This window comes from Elephas maximus, chromosome 3 (assembly GCF_024166365.1).
Source record: "Elephas maximus indicus isolate mEleMax1 chromosome 3, mEleMax1 primary haplotype, whole genome shotgun sequence".
NCBI lineage: Eukaryota > Metazoa > Chordata > Mammalia > Proboscidea > Elephantidae > Elephas > Elephas maximus.
The window spans coordinates 66,299,922-66,317,901 of record NC_064821.1 but is presented as its reverse complement, the minus strand read 5'-3'; the positions used below and the strand labels follow the sequence as shown (position 1 = coordinate 66,317,901).

Below are 17,980 nucleotides of genomic sequence, written 5' to 3'. Positions count from 1 at the left end.
ACTAAGCAAAGGAAGCATCCAAATATTTGAGTCGGGAAATTGGGAGGGAATAGAGAGATTGAAAACAGTAAGATCCACTAGGAAGTTATTTGAAGAGTCTAAACAAGACCTCAACACTACGTAGTAGTAACCGATACTGATTTCAGAAAAAGCCAACTGAATTTTCCTGTAGAATAGTTGTTCACTTTTAAACATGCAATGGGTTTATGATTGTTACTTTAAATACTTTATTAAATATTTTAAAAAAATTGTTCACTTTTCTTTTTCTAGGAAAGACCAGTGATGGTAATCAGACAAGCATTTCCTCTCATAGAGAAAGTCAGACCGACAAAGAGTCTAAGAAAGATGCAACCCAGCTGGAGCATTTTCTCCACGGCTTGCATGATGATTGTATGGCAGCCCCTTTAGCCACTTCAACCCCTGCAGACATCCAGGACACTGGATTTTGTCCTCAGTCCCACCAGGAGACTTCTGGTCCCCCCAGACTGGAAACCCCAGTTTTGACTGCGCTGTCTTTGCCTGACACTCCAGTCTGTGCTGGAGAGAGGAAAGCCTCACTGGCTTTTTCCTTCACCCAGGACTGGGAAAGTTCTTGTTTGCCGGACCAAAAGGAGGACAAGGGAGAGGAAGATTCTTCTGGGAATAGGGAAGGGCTTCAGAGATCTAAGAAAAATAAGTATCAGGACATTGAGAGAGATGTGAAACTGCATGGGGGCAAATGCCATCAGCCCTTGGACAGGACTAAATTGGAAAGCAAGGTATCTGCCAAAGAGAACAGGCGGGCCCCTCGCACTCAGCCTTACAGGGATTCCCGGAGTGGAGAAAACACAGTGTCAGCAAAGCAAAGCCCCTGTCCCGTATCTCTGTTTTCCTGGGACAGTGAAAGGAGAGACAAGGACTCCTGGAGTCAGCTTTTCAGTGCCGATTCTCAGGGCCAGCGGGTCATTGCCCACAACCCTAGAGCTCCTTTCCGAGATGTCACCAACGACCAGAATCAGGGTTTACAGCAGGCTCCTAACAGCCCTCAGGCTTGGTGCCAGGATGGGCCCGCTCAGTTAAATCTGCAGGCTAATTGGCTCTTTACCCAGGACTCTGAAGGTAATCAAGTTATCAGGCACCAATTTTGAATGCCTTTGAAGATTTGGTTGTAAGAGCGCCTTGAAATGGAGATATGTAAAACTGATCTTTTTGGGGGGGGGGGCACAGGATGAAACTGTTGTCATTATTGAGCATTTTCTTTGTGTAAATAAAGCAGGTGGTGCCATCTGAGACACTGTGATTGGCATTGGTACCTTTTCCTGAGGAAGGTGGTGGCTAGTAAGTGCCCTGAACAAGTCTATGATGAGCACTGAGGAGGCAGGTAGGTTCTTGTCCCTGCACTGAAGAGCCTCTTATGAGCCTCCCCTTCCAGATGCCTGACTGGGATCCTGCTTATTATTATGTTCTTTTACTCGCTGGCTATAATCTTACCCACTAAACCTACACTTGGGACCATTATTTTTGACAACTTTTTGAGTGATAAGGCAAATCTGCCTGTGGAGGTGAGGACAGAAAAAGGTAGGCTGGTGGGAGTTTTATGTTATTTTTGTGGTAACTTTATAGCATTTTAAGTTTATATACTTGATATTGGAAACCCTGGTGGTATAGTGGTTAAGTGCTACGGCTGCTAACCAAAAGGCCGGCAGTTTGAATCTGCCAGGCGCTCCTTGGAAACTCTATGGGGCAGTTCTACTCTGTCCCGTAGGGTCGCTATGAGTCGGAATCAACTCGACAGCAGTGGGTTTGGTTTTTTTTTTTTATACTTGATATTTAAATCATTCTCCCTAAAGCCTTAATGCAAACCAAACCCCTTATGGTCAAGGTTGATTCCGACTCATGGTGACCCTAGAGGACAAGAGTAGAACTGCCCCATAGGGTTTCCAAGATTGTACATCTTTATGGAAGCAGGCAGCCAAATCTTTCTCCGTGGAGCAGCTGGTGGGTTTAACCTGCTGACCTTCTGGTTAGCAGCCAAGAACTTTAGCCACTGTGCTACCAGGGCTCCAAAAAAAAAGCCTTAGCTATATACTTTTTTTTTTTTTATATACTAGTCTAGATGTGACTATACTATTTTCTTTCACAAGGTGAGAGGAAACCCTCTTTGTAAAACTTTCAATCTTAAGTAAATGACTGTCTATAAAGCAGGGTGATGGTAATTAAAACATTACCAATTTTTTTTTTTGAACAAGTGACTTTTTAATAGTATACATATGCTGTCATTTCCATGGGGCAGATGAGAAAACGAGTCTAATTTGACCTGTGTTGTACTCAAGACATCATCCACCAGGTGGCAGTTTCCCATAATGCAGGTGTGATATCTAAAAGGCTTAAGGGAAAGCCTGCAAAGTTAGTAAGATGGAACTGCTTTTAAGAGCGTAGGGCCAGGACTTTGAACCGGTTTGAACTCCTGTTAAGAATTTGTATTTCTGCTCCAGATATACTGAATCAGACAGACTACATTTTAACAAGATCTCCAGGTGATTCTTATGTATAAATTTAGAGAACCGTGCTCTACTAGTGGTTCTCAAAATTGGTACCTAACCAGTAGCATTAGCATCACCTGGGAACTTGTCAGAAATGCAAACTGCCAGCAGGGGTTCGAACCTGAACAATTTGGCCTGAAGCCCTGCAAAGGGCACAATTATTTTGTTACAGAAAGGGAGATGAATGAAGCTCACTAGGGAAGTCTTCTAAAGGGCAGGACCTTATAAGAGGGGAAGCCAGGAGCCTGTTTAAGAAGGTTCATGTACCTTCAAATTAACAGGAATACTATAATCTTGAGGGATACTGGGTAATCACAACTCAGATGGACAAGGCAAATACAATCTCTCCAAATCCTTTAATGTCAAGTAGTGCTTCAACCCGAACACACAGTATACATACCGCAGAGAAAGGGACCTGAGGGCATCTGAGTCATGCAGTGGTGTGGTAGGTACAAACCTTGGCCCAGCCCAAAGGAGGAGTCAGGGGCCTAGAAGAAGGGTGGTGCACTCCTTCCCCTCCTCATTACTCTTTCCTACTGGGCTTAAACGAAAAGTCCGAGGAAGAGAAAGTTCAAACAGTAGATCTGACGAGGCCCCAGGGCGGTATATGTGGTTGTACAGTATTACAAAATGTGTAAGAAAAAAACAGCCCAGGCCTCCCAGCAGCAGCCCAGTGTCAGCTGGTCCAGCCGCCTGACCCCTGTATCTAGGTATTGGACAGGGAAGGGCAGAGGGTGATTGCCAGGCATTGGTGTAGGTTTACAATGGAGCAGCGTGAGATTCTCCCTGCCCTGTGGACATGTACATAAACGTTTACAGCCTCCTCCCCTCAGCCCTGCTCTGCTGCAAGAAAGCAGCTGAGAGTGAGTGACAGCTGGGCACAAAGTGTCCTGTGAGACCAGTTATGGGGTCTAATGCAGTGAAGTCAGTCATCCATTTAGGACCTATTTTCATATAGGGGCAAAGAAAAACCAGCAACTTCTATCTCACCCTTTAAACTGAGACACTCCACCCTCCACAATTACCTGTAACAAATGTCTCAGCTCAAAACACAGGCCTTAGCTTCTGCTAAGGTTTGAAGTGTGGGAGACATCATGTAGCTCCTCTCTCAGTCCATGCTCTAGCCTGTCGGCAAGATGGCTGCACATTTCTAATTGGGAGGCAGAAACATCTGCGGTGAGGAAGGCAGCTACTGAAGGCCTTCCAGGAGCCTGAGACTGAGTTTGCAGAGCTGGGTACTGTCAGTTTCCTTTTCTAGTGATATCTTCTTCCTTCAGAGCAAACTTCCTCCTTAGGACTTCAGAGATAAGGACGGCAGGGTCTTCCTCCTTCAATAAACTGCGGCTCCTGGAGACCCAATAACAGCTCGTATTTATTGAGTAGTTAGTCCTGGACAGTATTCACATACATTATCTTGTTTAATCCTTAACAGTCACATGAGGTAGATGCTATTACAGTCGCTTTTTACAGATGAGGAAACTGAAGCACAGAAAATTTATTCAATCTGTCCAATTCACTAAGTGGTGAATCGAGAAGTTAAAACCAAGGTAGCTGGTTCCAAATCTCATGCTCTTAACTAGAATGGTTTACTATCTCCTGAAATGACTCTAAAATGTGGGCAAAATAAAGGGCCATCAACCTGTCACAGTTGGCCTCTGGTGGCTAAGCCTCTGCTCCATCTTCTGGCTGTATCTTAGTAGCATTTCTCCAGAGAGCCAGCAGAGAAAGTTAAGCGATGATTCCTGGCCATTCTGACCCTTATTACCTTTTTGGGGAAAAGGTTTGCTGATGATTTCCTGTTACCTTGTCTCCTCAACAAGGTAGTAGAGTTGTTTTTGTTTTTTCTTAATGAGAGATCCAGACTGAGGTAGGTTTAAATTACCCAATATATCCAGATACCCGGAAAACAACTGAAATTCTAGCGAACTTAAACAGATCATTATGAAGACGTTTTATTGGCCATTAAACTAGGCATCAGAGTCAAGATTGGTTATTAAAGCTTGAAAGCAAAAATGAGAGGATCTGCCTTTAGTCTGTCACATTTCTGAACCTCTACTGAGACTGGGCTTCTTTCCCATTCTCCCTCACCAACTCAGCTTCTTGTACTAACAAGACAGAAAAGATTCCAGGACACCAGGGGAAGGAGAGACTTGGCAATGAGGGTCTTGGATCTAATTTGGTGCATGAGGACAGTACGACAAAGTCTGAGAATTGATCTATAAAATATTGTGACCAGAAGAAAAAGACTCAGGGAGCCCAGAAACAGCAGCAGCAGAATTTGGGATGGGAAAGACAAAGAACTATGGGTCAGTACGACCAACCTGGCTAGGGCCAGAAAAGGAAAGTAAAATGACTTCCCTAAGTGGAACACTAGAACGGAAGTAATGAGAATGCTGGCCCAATGTGATGAATGTGCAACCAGTGTTCCTGAACGTTATGTACAGAAATTGTGGAATGGGAACCTGTTTTGTTGTGTAAACTTACCCTAAAAATTAATAAAATATTTTTAAAAATTTTACTTCCCTAAAGGAAGCAATGGGGGAATCACTTAGCCTTGTTTGGTTTTCAGAGGGAAATGGGGCCCAGGAGACACAAAGCGCTCCTTGCACAAGGCAAGTAACCTTCCCTTCTATAGGAACTTCATCAACTCAAGAGAGAGCCCTTACTGCCATGCTCCCACAACAGCTTTTTAAAATCTGTGTTAACAAATGTAGCTGCGCACCCTGGGCTCTGGCCTTCAAGGTCAGGATCTCAAACATAAGAACAAAAATGCCAGGAACCTGCATTTAAACAAGTTCGCTGATGAGCCCGTGCAGGAGCACAGACCACCCTAGGAGAGACTCCCTCAGGTCGGGGCTCTAGGGCTTCTCTACTGGATGAGTTTCTCAAGGTATGCAGTTCCCAAAATCCCTCACACTGTCAGAAACACCTAGAGCACCTCTACAACAAAAAGGCAAATAATCCAGTTAAAAAATGGGCCAAGGATATGAACAGACACTTCACCAAAGAAGACATTCAGGTGGCTAATCGACATGAGGAAATGCTCCTGATCATTAAGTCATTAGAGAAATGCAAATCAAAACTACAGTGAGATACCATCTCACTCTGACATTACTGGCACTAATAATAATAATAAAAAAAAACAATAACATGCCAGAGAGGCTGCGGGAAGACTAGAACACTTACGCACCACTGGGGGGAATGCAAAATGGTGCAACCATTTCAGAAAACGGTATGTGCTTCCTTAAAAAGGTAGAAATAGAATACTATACAATCCAACAATTCCACTCGTAGGAATATATCCTAGAGAAATAAGAGCCGTCACACGAATACACGAGCACACCCATGTTCACAAGTATTAGTCACAATAGCAAAAAGACGGAAACAACCTAAGTGCCCACCAACAGATCAATGGGTAAACTAGTATATGCACACAATGGAATATTACCCAACAACGAAGAACAATGATGTATCTATGAAATATCTTACAACATGGATGAATCTGGAGGGCATTATGCTGAGTGAAATTAAGTCAGTTGCAAAAGGACAAATACCATATGAGACCACTACTGTAAAAACCCATGAAAAGGTTTACATGCAGCAAGAATCAATCTTTGATCATTACGAGGGAGTGGAGGGGTTGAGAAGGGCAAAACACTAACTAGACAATAGATAAGTGGTAACTGGTGAAGAGTAAGAGTACACAATACTGGGGAAGTCAACACGACTTGACCAAGGCAAAGTCATAGAAGCTTCATAGAGAGTTACTGGGTTGGGGACATAATCTGACGAATGTAAAGTGTTGCTCTGTCCTCAAGGCGGGACCCAGGTACTAGCAGGCACGGTAGTCAGCAAGCTTTGTGAACAATTAATAGATGGCTACTACTAAGGCCATACCATGTCCTAGATACTGTGCACAAAGCTTTCACATTCTGTTAGCTCACTGGCTATGGACAACAAACAGTAAACACACCACCAAGCTTCTCAAATAATACTTACAGATCTTGGTTCTGTTTCATCCGGTGAAAGTCCTTCAGGATACCCATCATGTCCGCAAAGCTGCTGGCCTTGGACAGAGAGATGCAGTCATCCTCTTCAGATGAGCTGCAGGTGGCTTTGTTTTCTGGTTTGCAACACTCAAGGCTGGCAGAACAAAGCAGGGGGACTGATGGAAGCTCAGGGACCTCTACCTCAGTCTCCTCAGTGATGTCACTAATGACAAAGGAAGTTGTAGAGTGGAATGAGGATCCAAAACAAGGTAAGGGAGAAGAGACATTTGAACTTCCTGGAGATAAGAAATCTGGCGTTAATGAAGCCGAAGCTGAAAGAGAAAACAACAGGCATGGATGGACACTGGGGCCAGAACATAACAGCACTATCTTCTTTCCACATCACTGCCTACTGAACATTCATTTCCTGGGCTGATACCATGACATCCTGGGAACTCCCAGGATGATGTCTGGAGCTAGCAGATGCTCCCTTCAGCACCCTCCCTACTCAGGGTCTCAGGAAGATGTAGACAGCAACAGGCTCTTCCAACGTTTAGGAAGGGCAGAAAGACCCCAAAGCCCCGCAGTCACTGGAGTGACAACACTGTCTCAGACTGAAGCAAGAGTAACAAAATCAAGGCCTGAGTTTATTTTTTTCTCCATTATAACAGGGTTAGTGCTGTTGACTGTGTGTCCCTCTGAATTCTGCTGAGCTGGAAGAAGTGGTCTGCAGAAAAAAAAGAATGGTAATGATCTTCCTAGTTTCCCAAATTTTAATGGAGAATATTTCCTCAATTTTTAAGTTTTTTCAAAAACGGTTTCTGCTTGTCTCTTGGATGACAAAACAAGGAAGTAGCCAAGAAATACAAGTGGAAAATTCAGTGACAATTCCTTAATAAAACTTCCACACAAGGGTATTAAATACATGATGATTTCAGAGAACACCATGATTTCCATGTACTCTACCAACTGATAAGGTTCAAGAGCTACTAGTCAATGAGGATCAAAAAAACAAAAATAAGAGGATGGGAGGAATATGAAGATAAACCCCCTGGGCATCTCGGGAGCAGTCCACCCGTTGGTGTGCAGTGTAGTCAAGGCAGACTCCCATCCATGTCCAGTGGTTCTGCCCTAACTACACACAGAATGGTGGTCTCTGGTTAAGAGGACAAAGAAACAGAAAACAGGTGCCTAAATGGGACACATCTCTCAGTGGTAGGGAGGGGGAATGCTTATTTCTTATACTGAAAAGGAAAGCCACTGAGGGTTCATGGAAGATGTGATCTTAAAGGCACTTAGAAAGGGATGCTGGTTTTTGTAGCCAAGGTATCAGTCTGCCTGGGGTTAGAGGGTCAGTGATTTTGCTCCTAACGAAACCAGCTGAAAATGGTGGAAAACATCCAAGGGATACCACAGGCCAACTTGGCCTGAGGGCAACCAGGGACCACCATTTTCCTTACCCTTACTCTGCCCAAAACCCTGTGGTAAAAGTGACAGCCTGCTATACTCTGGCCCTTCTCAGGGGCTCCTACCTGAATCAGCTGCCACGATCTTGGCAATCTGGCTGCGCAGGTGGCTCAGCTCATCTTGCAGTTCTGTGGTGCGACTTAGGGCTGGCAGGCCTGGCTTCTTCAGGGCCAGGAGTCTCTGCTCGGACCCACGCAGGTTGGGCACTGAGGCATTGCGCTGCATAACAATCAGAGGGCTGGGCTTCCAGGTGTGCCTCAGGGGGCGTGTATCGCTCCTGGACCAGGTAAAGGCAAGTTTTCAGTTAGAGACAGCTAGCCACTGAACTCCTACTCAAATTACTCCACCCTTTCTTACAAGAGTAACACAGCCCAGCTCTGCACCCTCTCTGGGTCCTGGCACTGTGACTGCAGAACGGCAACAGCTCTCACTCCTACTGCCCTGGGCTCTCATCTCTCACGAGAACTCTCTCTGCTGCCTGCTGTTTTGTCTGGGAAGATGCTTCCCATCCCTTGGCAGACTGGCTACTGCCTCAGCTACCTGACCCGGGCATAGGTCTCCTCTTCATCTGCAGCAATCCAAGCGATGTCAGCCAGGGTAGGAACCGGGGGCGCATCCCTCAGACACAGGTCAGAGATATTGGGTAGGGCCTATGGGGAGGCAAAATTCATCAGCAAACATTTACTGACCCTGTGACGAGACATGCAGAGAGGACTGTGCAAAACACATAAGATGTGTCAAGGGGCTGTCCTAAAAGGGAAGAGTGTTCCTGATTGGGAACAGATTGGGTAAGAGGCCAGAAGCAAGGGAGTTCATGGGATTACAGACAGTTCAGCATGGCTGGAACAGAGAGGCTAGAGAGTAAATCAGGAGCTTTGATGCTAAGACCAATGACAAGCCATTGGAGGCTTTCAAGTAGTTAAGGATCAAGTTTGAGGATTAGGAAGATTACTCTGGCTGCTGCGTGGAACATGGACGGGAAGGTGGAAGAGACCAGCTATCAGGCTGCTGTTATCATCCAACCAAAACATGGTGGCCTAGAGCAGGCATTGGTGCCTGTTTTTATATAAAAAGTTTTACTGGGAAACAGCCGCGCCCACTGGTTTATGTAATGTCCATGGCTGCTTTCAAGTTGAACTGACTGTATGGCCTGTGTTTACTATCTGGCCCTTTAGAGAAAAAGTTTCCTGACGCTGGCCTACAGCAAAAGGGTCTTTAGCATGTCTGGCCTGAGTTACCTCTTGACAGAAATGGCCACTGTCCAAGACCGTCTTGTCTGCTGGTTGCAAGAATACAAGTGCAAGGTCATCAACAACCTGTTACATCACCAGGAAATTTCTCCCAGGCTAAATCTTTGCAACCCCTTTACAAATTGGGATTTATATTGTTATAGCACTGTTGTTTTAAACAAGGTTGATAATTTGATTATCTAGATTTAAATAAAAAGAAATGATGAATTAAACAAAGAACCATAGTAAACCAAAAAACCTGTTGCTGTCAAGTTGATTCTGACTCAGTGACCCTACAGGACAGAGCAGAACTGCCCCATACCGTTTCCAAAGAGCACCAGGTAGATCTGAACTGCCGACCTTTTGGTTTGCAGCTGTAGCTCTTAACCACTATGCCACCAGGGTTTCCAGAAGCATAACAAGATTCCTTAAAATAGCCCCTCAACCAAATGAACTAGGACAGAACAGAGAGACTAATTAACACTATGTTAAATAAGTCTGGAGGATTCAATCACGTGCTGACTATGATGACAGCAAAGTAAAAAGGCTGTATCTAGAAAAAAATGGTAAGGACCTACAAAATTATGTCATGACTGTGTGATTATAGGTAATTTATTTTCCTTTCTCCTTTTTTACTTTCCATAATTTAATATCTATATAATATAAAAGAAAATTATAAGATTCCCTTAAATATTATTTAATAATTTATAATAGAAATCTGGAATAATTTCTCAAAAGCACACCTACACACAAGTTAAATCCAGATGTTTTTGCTCTGAATTGTTTGGTAGGTAGATCAGGGATTGATACCTCTAGCTTTTAAACAGACTCCCAGGAGTTAAGTGACACTCCAAGGTCACACAGAGGATGCCCACAGATCCAAGAGGTGCTGCTAAGATGGGCCATTTAGGGAAGCCTCCACTTGCTTTCCTGGATTAGTTCTGAGTGCTCCTTTATGCTGGGCAGTTAAATGAGTTGGTGCATATAAGGTACTTGGCACACAGTGCCTGGCACATAGTATGTACTCTGTAAATGTTAGCTAGTGTTACTAACACTACTCACACATGCTCCTGTTCTGTGGGACCCTGTGCCCTGGATGGTCTCTGACCAGGAGCATCTGGCCAAAGGACTGGAGAGGTAGCCAACTGTGGGGCACCCTCCACGAAGTCAGTCCCATTCACCAGCTGGCCTTCCTTCCCTTTGCTTCTGGTATAGCTAGGACCACATCGTGCCTACCCCTTCAGGCAATTCTAGATGACTGGCAATCTGGGTCATGGGACACTCCCTTCCTAACAACACGCACACACTAATTTCCAACCCCGTTCCTGATTCTAATACCAACGTTGACACTACTTCTCACTCCAGCTCCTATGTAAACTTCACAGTTCAGCATCTGATATACAAACTCAACTCCTTCATTTGTTTTCACCTGGGCCCATGTGCCTTCATGCATATATTGCTGTCTCCTCTGTGCAGGCAGAAATCAGAAGGATTTCTTTTGTGTCCCAGCTCCTCAGACCCACACACCTTAAGCATCTAGTCTGGAGTTGGTACTTAACCATTACTTCCAAGCTCTGTGTCTGGGCCTAAAAAATGGTAGTTTTCCATTGCAAAGGGTTCTCAGAGATGGGGACCAGGCAGGAATCTCTGCTACAGAGTGGTGCTAAAGGCCCCCCAGACACAGAGCTAAGGAGTGGCCAGACTTAGCAGAAAGAGGCGGATGGGGGTAATGGCCTTAGGGAAACACTGAAAATAGGTGGCTAAGTGTCCTAGCCTTAGAGTTGGTAAAGAAAACCAGAGCTCAACTCAGAGTTATATACATCACTCAGTGTCCCATGTGGGGACATGCTAAGGTTGCAGGCAAAAACCTCAGTACACAGACATACCTAACTGGTCTAAAGATGTGATCCAGGGCCTTGCGGTCTGCTGTGATAAACTCGATCTCTGGAGGCTGATGAAGTCAGAATCAGCAGAAGCAACAGAGACATGATTATTAATTTATGGGCCAAATGGACGTCTGACTGTTGTGGTCAGAGGTTTGTGTGCGATTAGGAAGCTGCACTGACCAGGATCCATTATAAACACTTCGTAAACGTTTATTGACAAAATGACACAACGATCTGGAAAGCAACCTGCCTTGGCAATGCCGAGTGGTCTGGGCACAAGAGCAGCACTGTCTTCCCATACTCTCAGCCTCTACTCTTCCTGCCCTTCCTTCTAGCGTACTCACCTCAAAGGATGCCCGGGGACATGGCTTCAGGGGCAGGTTGGTCCCGATTCTTCTCACTACACTGCGAGCAGCCCCATGTGGCTTATTTTGCCAGATTGGGATGGTCTAGAATAGAGAGGGAAAGAGACGGCCACAACCTCAGACTAAGAGACTCCAACGACTGTCCCTGCCCTTGGGGGGAATGAATTCCTCAATCCCAAGGACAGAGCACCCCGGTTCAGGGGTAGCTCAAGTGTCATTTATGAGGGCAAGTTTCCCTGTTCCCAACCTCGCCTTGGCCAGCCACCTAAGAGCTGTGTCCTCCTCAGCCCCAGGCATTGAGAGGATCCAGTGGAGGGGTGAAACATTAGCTGGGTGTAGGGGTCATCCAGGCTTCCCTCCCCTCCCTCTGTACAGAAAGGTAGGACTGACTCCTGACTGGCCCCAAGAACACAGTTGGCTATGCCTGGGGGAGGGGATGGAGAGGTGGCTTGTCTCTAATTCCAGGCCTCCAGGGGAAAGGAAGGGATAACCCGAGAGTCTCAGAGCCTGGAACAGTACTTCAGCAGGCCCAGTGCTCAGCGTTCCCCACCACACCACCCCTCTGTGGATGCTGCTTACCACACTGGCTTCCATCCCTGATGTTTCAACCGGCTCCTGCACTTCAAGGACAAGGCAACCACAGGGCAGCTCTGGAGGATCGGGGAGGTAGGAGGCGGGGCTCCTTCATATCAGGCCATCTTGAGGAACACACTTCCCATCCTGTGCAACAACCCCCAGAGTGGATACTTGATGGCCAGGACACAAGCCCCACTAAACCAAGTCCTCCAGAGTTATGACTAACAGCAAAGCAACAGAGCTTTTCTGATGTTTCACAGAGAAAACCAGTCCAAGATGTCCTCGCCCAATAATGGCTTCTTAAAGGTTTTGTTCCAGACTTGCTGGGTGAGCTTGGCCAACCCTGGGAGACTTCTTGGACCCTTAGGTTTCCTGAGGCAAGACTGGATGTAAGTAGAATCCTTTGGTAGCTACACGTTCATGGAAAAGCCAAACTGTAGGTACCATTGAAGCCCAGCATTCACTCTTGAAGGATGAAAGAGCCCTGCCCTTGCCACCAAGCCTAACACCGCTAGGGCCCCACAATGGGGAAAGGCAAGATGGAGAACAAGAAAGTTAACAGCCAGCTCTTGGCAGACTCAGTCTACTGGGCTACATGGAGAAGAGCCAAACATTTTTATCCTGGCCCAGCCACCTACTAGCTTTGTAGCCTTAGGCAAGCCATTTAACCTTTCTGAACACTGGCTTTTCCATCTGTAAAAAGTGGGTAAGACTACTACGCCAGGTTACCTTGAGGGTCAATCAGTGAAACAGGCAATTTTAAAGTGCTTAATGAACGGTTAAAACATAGCACAGATGGTTGGGGTCACTACTGACTGGCCTCTTCACAGCTGTCCTTCGTGCTAAGCAGATGTAATCAATGAGCTCATTCATTCCCTTGTTCACCAAACACCAATGATACCAGGCCCTGTGCGGGCACTGTTGGGGCTATGGAATCCTAAGATATAGCCATGCCTTCAAGGAACTCAACAGTCTAGCAGGGAGAAAGAACCTGAGTACATAACTCTAACTAAGGCTGAATAACACTACCTAATGGAGGTTTGAACCCATCCAGAGGCACCCTGGAAGAAAGGCCTGGTGATCTGCTTCTGAAAGTTCACAGCCTTGAAAACCCTGTGGAGTGCAGTTCTACTCTGCACACACAGGGTCACCGTGAGTTGAAATCAACTGACAGCAATTTTTTTTTTTTTTAAGAGAGGCAGGCTAGGCAGGTGGCTAGGTAAGTTCAGTCCTATGGCCCCAAAGCCCCATGGTGAGTTCAGCGGGTTAGGAAGGACAGAAAAACAGCAGCAAGTGCAAAGGTCCAGGACAGGAAGGTGAAGGATATGTAGAGAGAAACAGAGGATGGTAAGGCTGCAAAGACAGACTGGGGGTCAGGTCATGAGGGCCAGGAATGGCTGAGTGAGAAGTCGCTAGTGAGCCATGGACAAACTGTGAAGAAGGGACGGACTGGACAGCTTTTTGGAACCCTCCCTCAGATGGTCTCTCCCACCCCTGAGAGAAGAGATATGCACTTTATGATGTAGATGGGGAAAAGAAACTGGAAAGTAGAAGGGACTTGTCTAAGGTCACTCAGTGGTCGTGCTAGTAGCAAAAACCTAAGACCGGTCCAGATCTTACCGCCTCCTACAGAGGCTCGGTATTCTCCCTTCTGTTCTAGCCTTTTATCAAAGTTTCTCTTTGTGTCAGGCTCTGTGCTGATGTCAGTGCCTGCAGAAATCTCCAAGTACAGTACTTCTCTCTGCTTCTCGCTTTACTCATTACAACCACTTCCCCCCGATCTTACCTCCAAAGACTCAGCTGGGCCTAACACTCACACCACAGGCTGAGGAATCTTTTTGAAACACACGCTGATCATATTATTCCTATGTTCAAAACCCTCTACTGGCTTGCTAGAGACAATGGGATAAGACCTAGATTCCTCAACATTGCATGCAAGGTCTCCCCCTTCTTAGACCAAACTCACTGGAGCCTACACAGCCTCCTACAATTTGACCCTGCACACTTAACCAGCCACATGTCCTGCTTTCCCTCTGCCCCCGGCCATATTGGCCTTCTTTCAGTGGCCAGGAATGCCACCTCTGAGGCTTTGTCTACACTGCTCCCTCTAACTGAAGAAACATCAGCACCCCTTTCACCAGACTTCATTCTTATTCACTGCTCAGAGTTCAGTTCAAGCATCATTTCCCCTGCCGCGACAGGGTCAGGTCCTTTACTGTTCATCCCACAGCACCCTACATTTCTTCTGAATCCTCTCACAATAGTATCAGGTAACTGCTGCTTGTCAGAACGGAAGGGATTTCCCCAGCCCACAACACACCTGCCTAGTACACAGGACACAGTAAGCCCTTAATAAACATTTGTGGAATTAAGAAATGAATCAATGAAGGAGAACACTAACTTAGCCTTCAAAACCCTACACGCAAGTATCACGGTCTCAGCGAAATCTTCCCGCAGTTCGCTGGCCAGTGGTTGGTTCTCACCACTTCTGCGCTCCCAGAGCCCCTTATGAGGTTGTTGTCATTCTGTTTACACACAGTCTCCCTAAGGAGACTGGGCGCTCCGCCAGAGCTGGACCTGTCTCATCACCCTTGGGTCCCGGGCGCCGCTGTGCTCAGTGAAACTTTGCTGAGCGGACCAGCGACTGGCGACCTGCGCCGACAGTCACCCCGCGAGGGCCTCAAGGAGCTGCGCTGGCAGGGGAAACCGCTGCGGTGGCAGGGGAAACAAGCCTCTCCTCCTCCGCGACAGCTCGACCCGACCAGAGCCAAGGTCGGCCAAACTTTCGCCGCCTGCCCAGGCGGCCCCTGGACCCCCAGGCCCGAGGACTCTGAGCCGGGGCCGGGTCTCAGGAGGGGCGAGGAGATGGCTGAGGAGCCGCCGCCCGTCTGGGAGCGCGGCCGAAAGGGGAAGGCACTTGGTCTAGCCCGGCCACCGTTTGCTGGGTGACTCGGGGCAACAACTACCCCTCGGGGACTCAGTTTCCCCTCCTGCCAAATGCGGCGGCCAACACCGGCTCCCGCGAGAACTAGCGCGGGAACAGGAGCCACAGGCTCCGCACAGCGTCTGGCCGTATCTGGCCCGCCCAGAAGCCTGCATTCTCGCTTCTGGAGTGGCACACGCACCTTTTCTCACCTTAATCCCGGCTCCAGGACTTACCTCACGGCCCCTCCTACCACAGCGGGTAGCCAGCCTCGCCGCCCTCACTTCCGCTGACCCGCCCCCCCCCGGAAGCGATCCTCTGCGGCTGCGCATCGCGCCGCGTCCTCGCGCGCCCTCAGTGGCGGGCCCACCCCTGGGGCAGGGCGAGCGCTGCCTCTGCGTGGCCCGGGCTGGAGGCGGTGGCACGTGCCGATCTGGAGGGGAGACACGCCCCTTCGAGGCCACGCCCCACCTGCGGCTCTGAGCACAGGGCGAACGCTCGCTGCGTTTGGAGAGCCCGAGATCTGATTGGCTGCATCACCCCGCTGGTTTCCGCCTCTTTGCTTCTCTCCAAGTTTCGTCCGGATACGGCGTCTGAAAGCTTGGAAGCCGAGGGGTCTGTCGCTGCTCCGACTCCTAAGCGTTTGGTGCCCCACCCCTACTGCAAACTGAAAAATCTTCACCCGGCGTTCACGGCCCTCTGGGGCTGGTGCTTGCCGCGCCTCATCTAGCCCCTTCACAGTTCATGCTTCCCATTCAAGTCCTGTCTTTCCGCTTTCCCTTCTTTTCCTCGTCTGTCTCCCGCTGTACATCCCCTACCCTCCACTCTGGTCCATGTCAGTGCCTCCTTCACAAAGACTTTCTCGCCGGCTGAAATGAGCCTGTCGTTCCTCTGATTCCTGCTCTCCAGTGCTTGTCGCTTTCTTCTATTTTTAGCCTTTATGTATTTCTCTCTCTCTCTCACGTTGACCCGTTGTTGGGAGTCGATTCCGACTCATAGCGACCGTACACAACGGTAGAACTGTCCCATAGGGTTTTCAGGAAGCGGCTGGTGGATTCGAACTGCCGACATTTTGTTTAGTAGTTCTTTACCATTGTGCCTACAAGGCCCAGCTATATCTTCATCGACCCAGGGCAGGCCTCAGTGAGAACTTGTTGATGGTCAGCTTAGCCACGGTGCCACCAGGGCTCCTTATACACATTCAAGGTCCGGCTATATCCCCATTGACTCAGGGCAGGCCTCAGTGAGAATTTGTTGATGGTATGGGTGAAAAAAAAAAATTTTTTTTTTTTTTTATGGGTAGATAGATGTAAAGACACCATAGGTATTGGGAAATAGATTCAGAGGGGCCCCCACATTCCTTCCGTGCTCAGTAACCCAGTCCCTCTTTGTGCCTGAACCCTCATGGTCTGATCTCCTCTGTCCTCAGCACAGGGCGATGCCTGGCTCCTTGGTCCCAAAGCCAGCAATCCCAATCTGCTAGGAACGGGGTCAGCTTTTTGGACCAACAACCTATGAGGTCATATAAAGGCCCATGCTCAGAAAGACCTCATGGTTAGTTTAATGCTCTGCTATCACCAGCTTGAAATTATTAATTTTTTAACAAGGGACCCACATTTTAATTTTGCACTGGACTCTTATTTTGCACTGGGCCTTACAAATAATGTAGCTGCTCCTGGCCAGACACCTCAGAGATTGTCCCACCTGATCCCTACCATGTTTCAAAGGACAAAAGTTGACTTCCAGAATGGCATATTTGTTGGATTAATTGTTGCTCCCCAAAGGAGAATGAAGAAAACAAAGACATAAGGAAAATACTAGCCCAAAGGACTAAAGGACCAAATGGACCAGAGACTCCACCAGCCAGAAACCAGAAGAAGTAGATGGTGCCCAGCTACCACCAATGACTGCCCTGACAGGGAACACAACAGAGAGGCCTGGACAGATGAGGAGAAAAATGTAGAATAGAATTCAAACTCATGTAAAAAGATCAGATTTAATGGTCTGACAGAGACTGAAGGAACCTCTGGAACTATGGTCCCTGAACGCTCTGTTAACCCATGACTGAAACCATTCCCGAAGCCCACTCTTCAGACAAAGATGAGACAGGACTATAAAACAAACAAAAATACACATGAGGAACATGTTCCTTAGTTCATTCAGATATATGAGCCCAAATGGGCAGCTCCTGTCCAACAGCAGGATGAGAAGGCAAGAAGGGGCAGGAACTGGTGGAATGGACACAGGGAAAGAGGTGGAAAGAGGGACTGTGTTGTCACATTTTGGGGATTGCAACCGATGTCACAAAATAATATATAAATTTTTGAATGAGAAATTAACTTGAGCTGTAAACTTTCACCTAAAACACACACACACCCACAAAAGTTGCTTCCCCACTCCTGGGCCATGGATATTGCAAACCCACCCTAGCACTCTAGCCTGGGTGTGGTAGATGCTGTTCTGGGCCCCTCCCACACCCCCGCCAGATGCCTTTACCCAGCCAGCGAACCCATTTCCCAGCTGAACAGGATTTTTCTCAAGAAAATTGCCCTTGGCTGGAAGGAGGATAGAGCCCCCGTAGCCTGGGAAGTTACTCTACTCTGAAGCCAATGACTGATACAGGGACAAAAGGCTGGCTCAATGCCTCAGCTGCGGTGTGGTGTATGCTCTGGGGCCCTTTCCCTGCAAATTAGGCCGGGGCTAGGTTTGAGACTCTACTGCTGCTCAGCATTTTTCCCTTCCCTACACAGCTTCACTCCTTTCATAGGTTTTTTCTGAAGTGCACTCACTCAAAAAATCCCATGTACCCTAATGCCTGTCTCAGGATCTGTTCCCAGGGAACCCACCCTGAGACACTGGGTTTGACTTCAGAATCTTTCTCAACACAGAGCACCAGGCAGCCACTATCCACTGGCTGTAGTTAGTCCGTGAGATGCCATCTTTGTACCATCACAAACTTATTTTAGACAAGTGACTCCATGTGCCAAGCCAAGCTCAACAGGGGAGTCCGACCATGGAAGGGC

At 47.5% G+C, this 17,980-nt stretch overlaps 2 protein-coding genes across 6 annotated transcripts in view; one reads left to right on the top strand and one right to left on the bottom strand.

The window, feature by feature from the left end:
* AUNIP (aurora kinase A and ninein interacting protein) overlaps positions 1–3,702 on the top strand; it is a 41,074-nt gene extending 37,372 nt beyond the window's left edge. Inside the window, exons 3-4 of the mRNA XM_049878324.1 lie at positions 271–1,098; positions 3,635–3,702. Of these exons, the coding sequence (XP_049734281.1) occupies positions 271–1,098; positions 3,635–3,702 (896 nt within the window). The remainder of the gene's footprint in view (positions 1–270; positions 1,099–3,634) is intronic.
* MTFR1L (mitochondrial fission regulator 1 like) lies at positions 2,234–15,252 on the bottom strand. 5 transcript variants are annotated; one of them, XM_049878321.1, is made up of 7 exons: positions 15,194–15,252; positions 12,038–12,178; positions 11,438–11,542; positions 8,519–8,628; positions 8,044–8,255; positions 6,522–6,843; positions 2,234–3,869 (listed from the first exon to the last, which is right to left on the bottom strand). In XM_049878321.1, exons 2-7 carry the CDS (start codon positions 12,050–12,052, stop codon positions 3,764–3,766), a joined length of 870 nt encoding a protein of 289 aa, XP_049734278.1. In that variant the 5' UTR covers positions 12,053–12,178; positions 15,194–15,252; the 3' UTR covers positions 2,234–3,763. The 5 variants fall into 5 exon arrangements, with proteins under 5 accessions (XP_049734278.1, XP_049734279.1, XP_049734277.1 ...); XM_049878322.1 differs by having other exon boundaries at positions 12,038–12,108; positions 15,170–15,251; XM_049878320.1 differs by having other exon boundaries at positions 15,160–15,250.
* Positions 15,253–17,980: the final 2,728 nt, after the last annotated feature.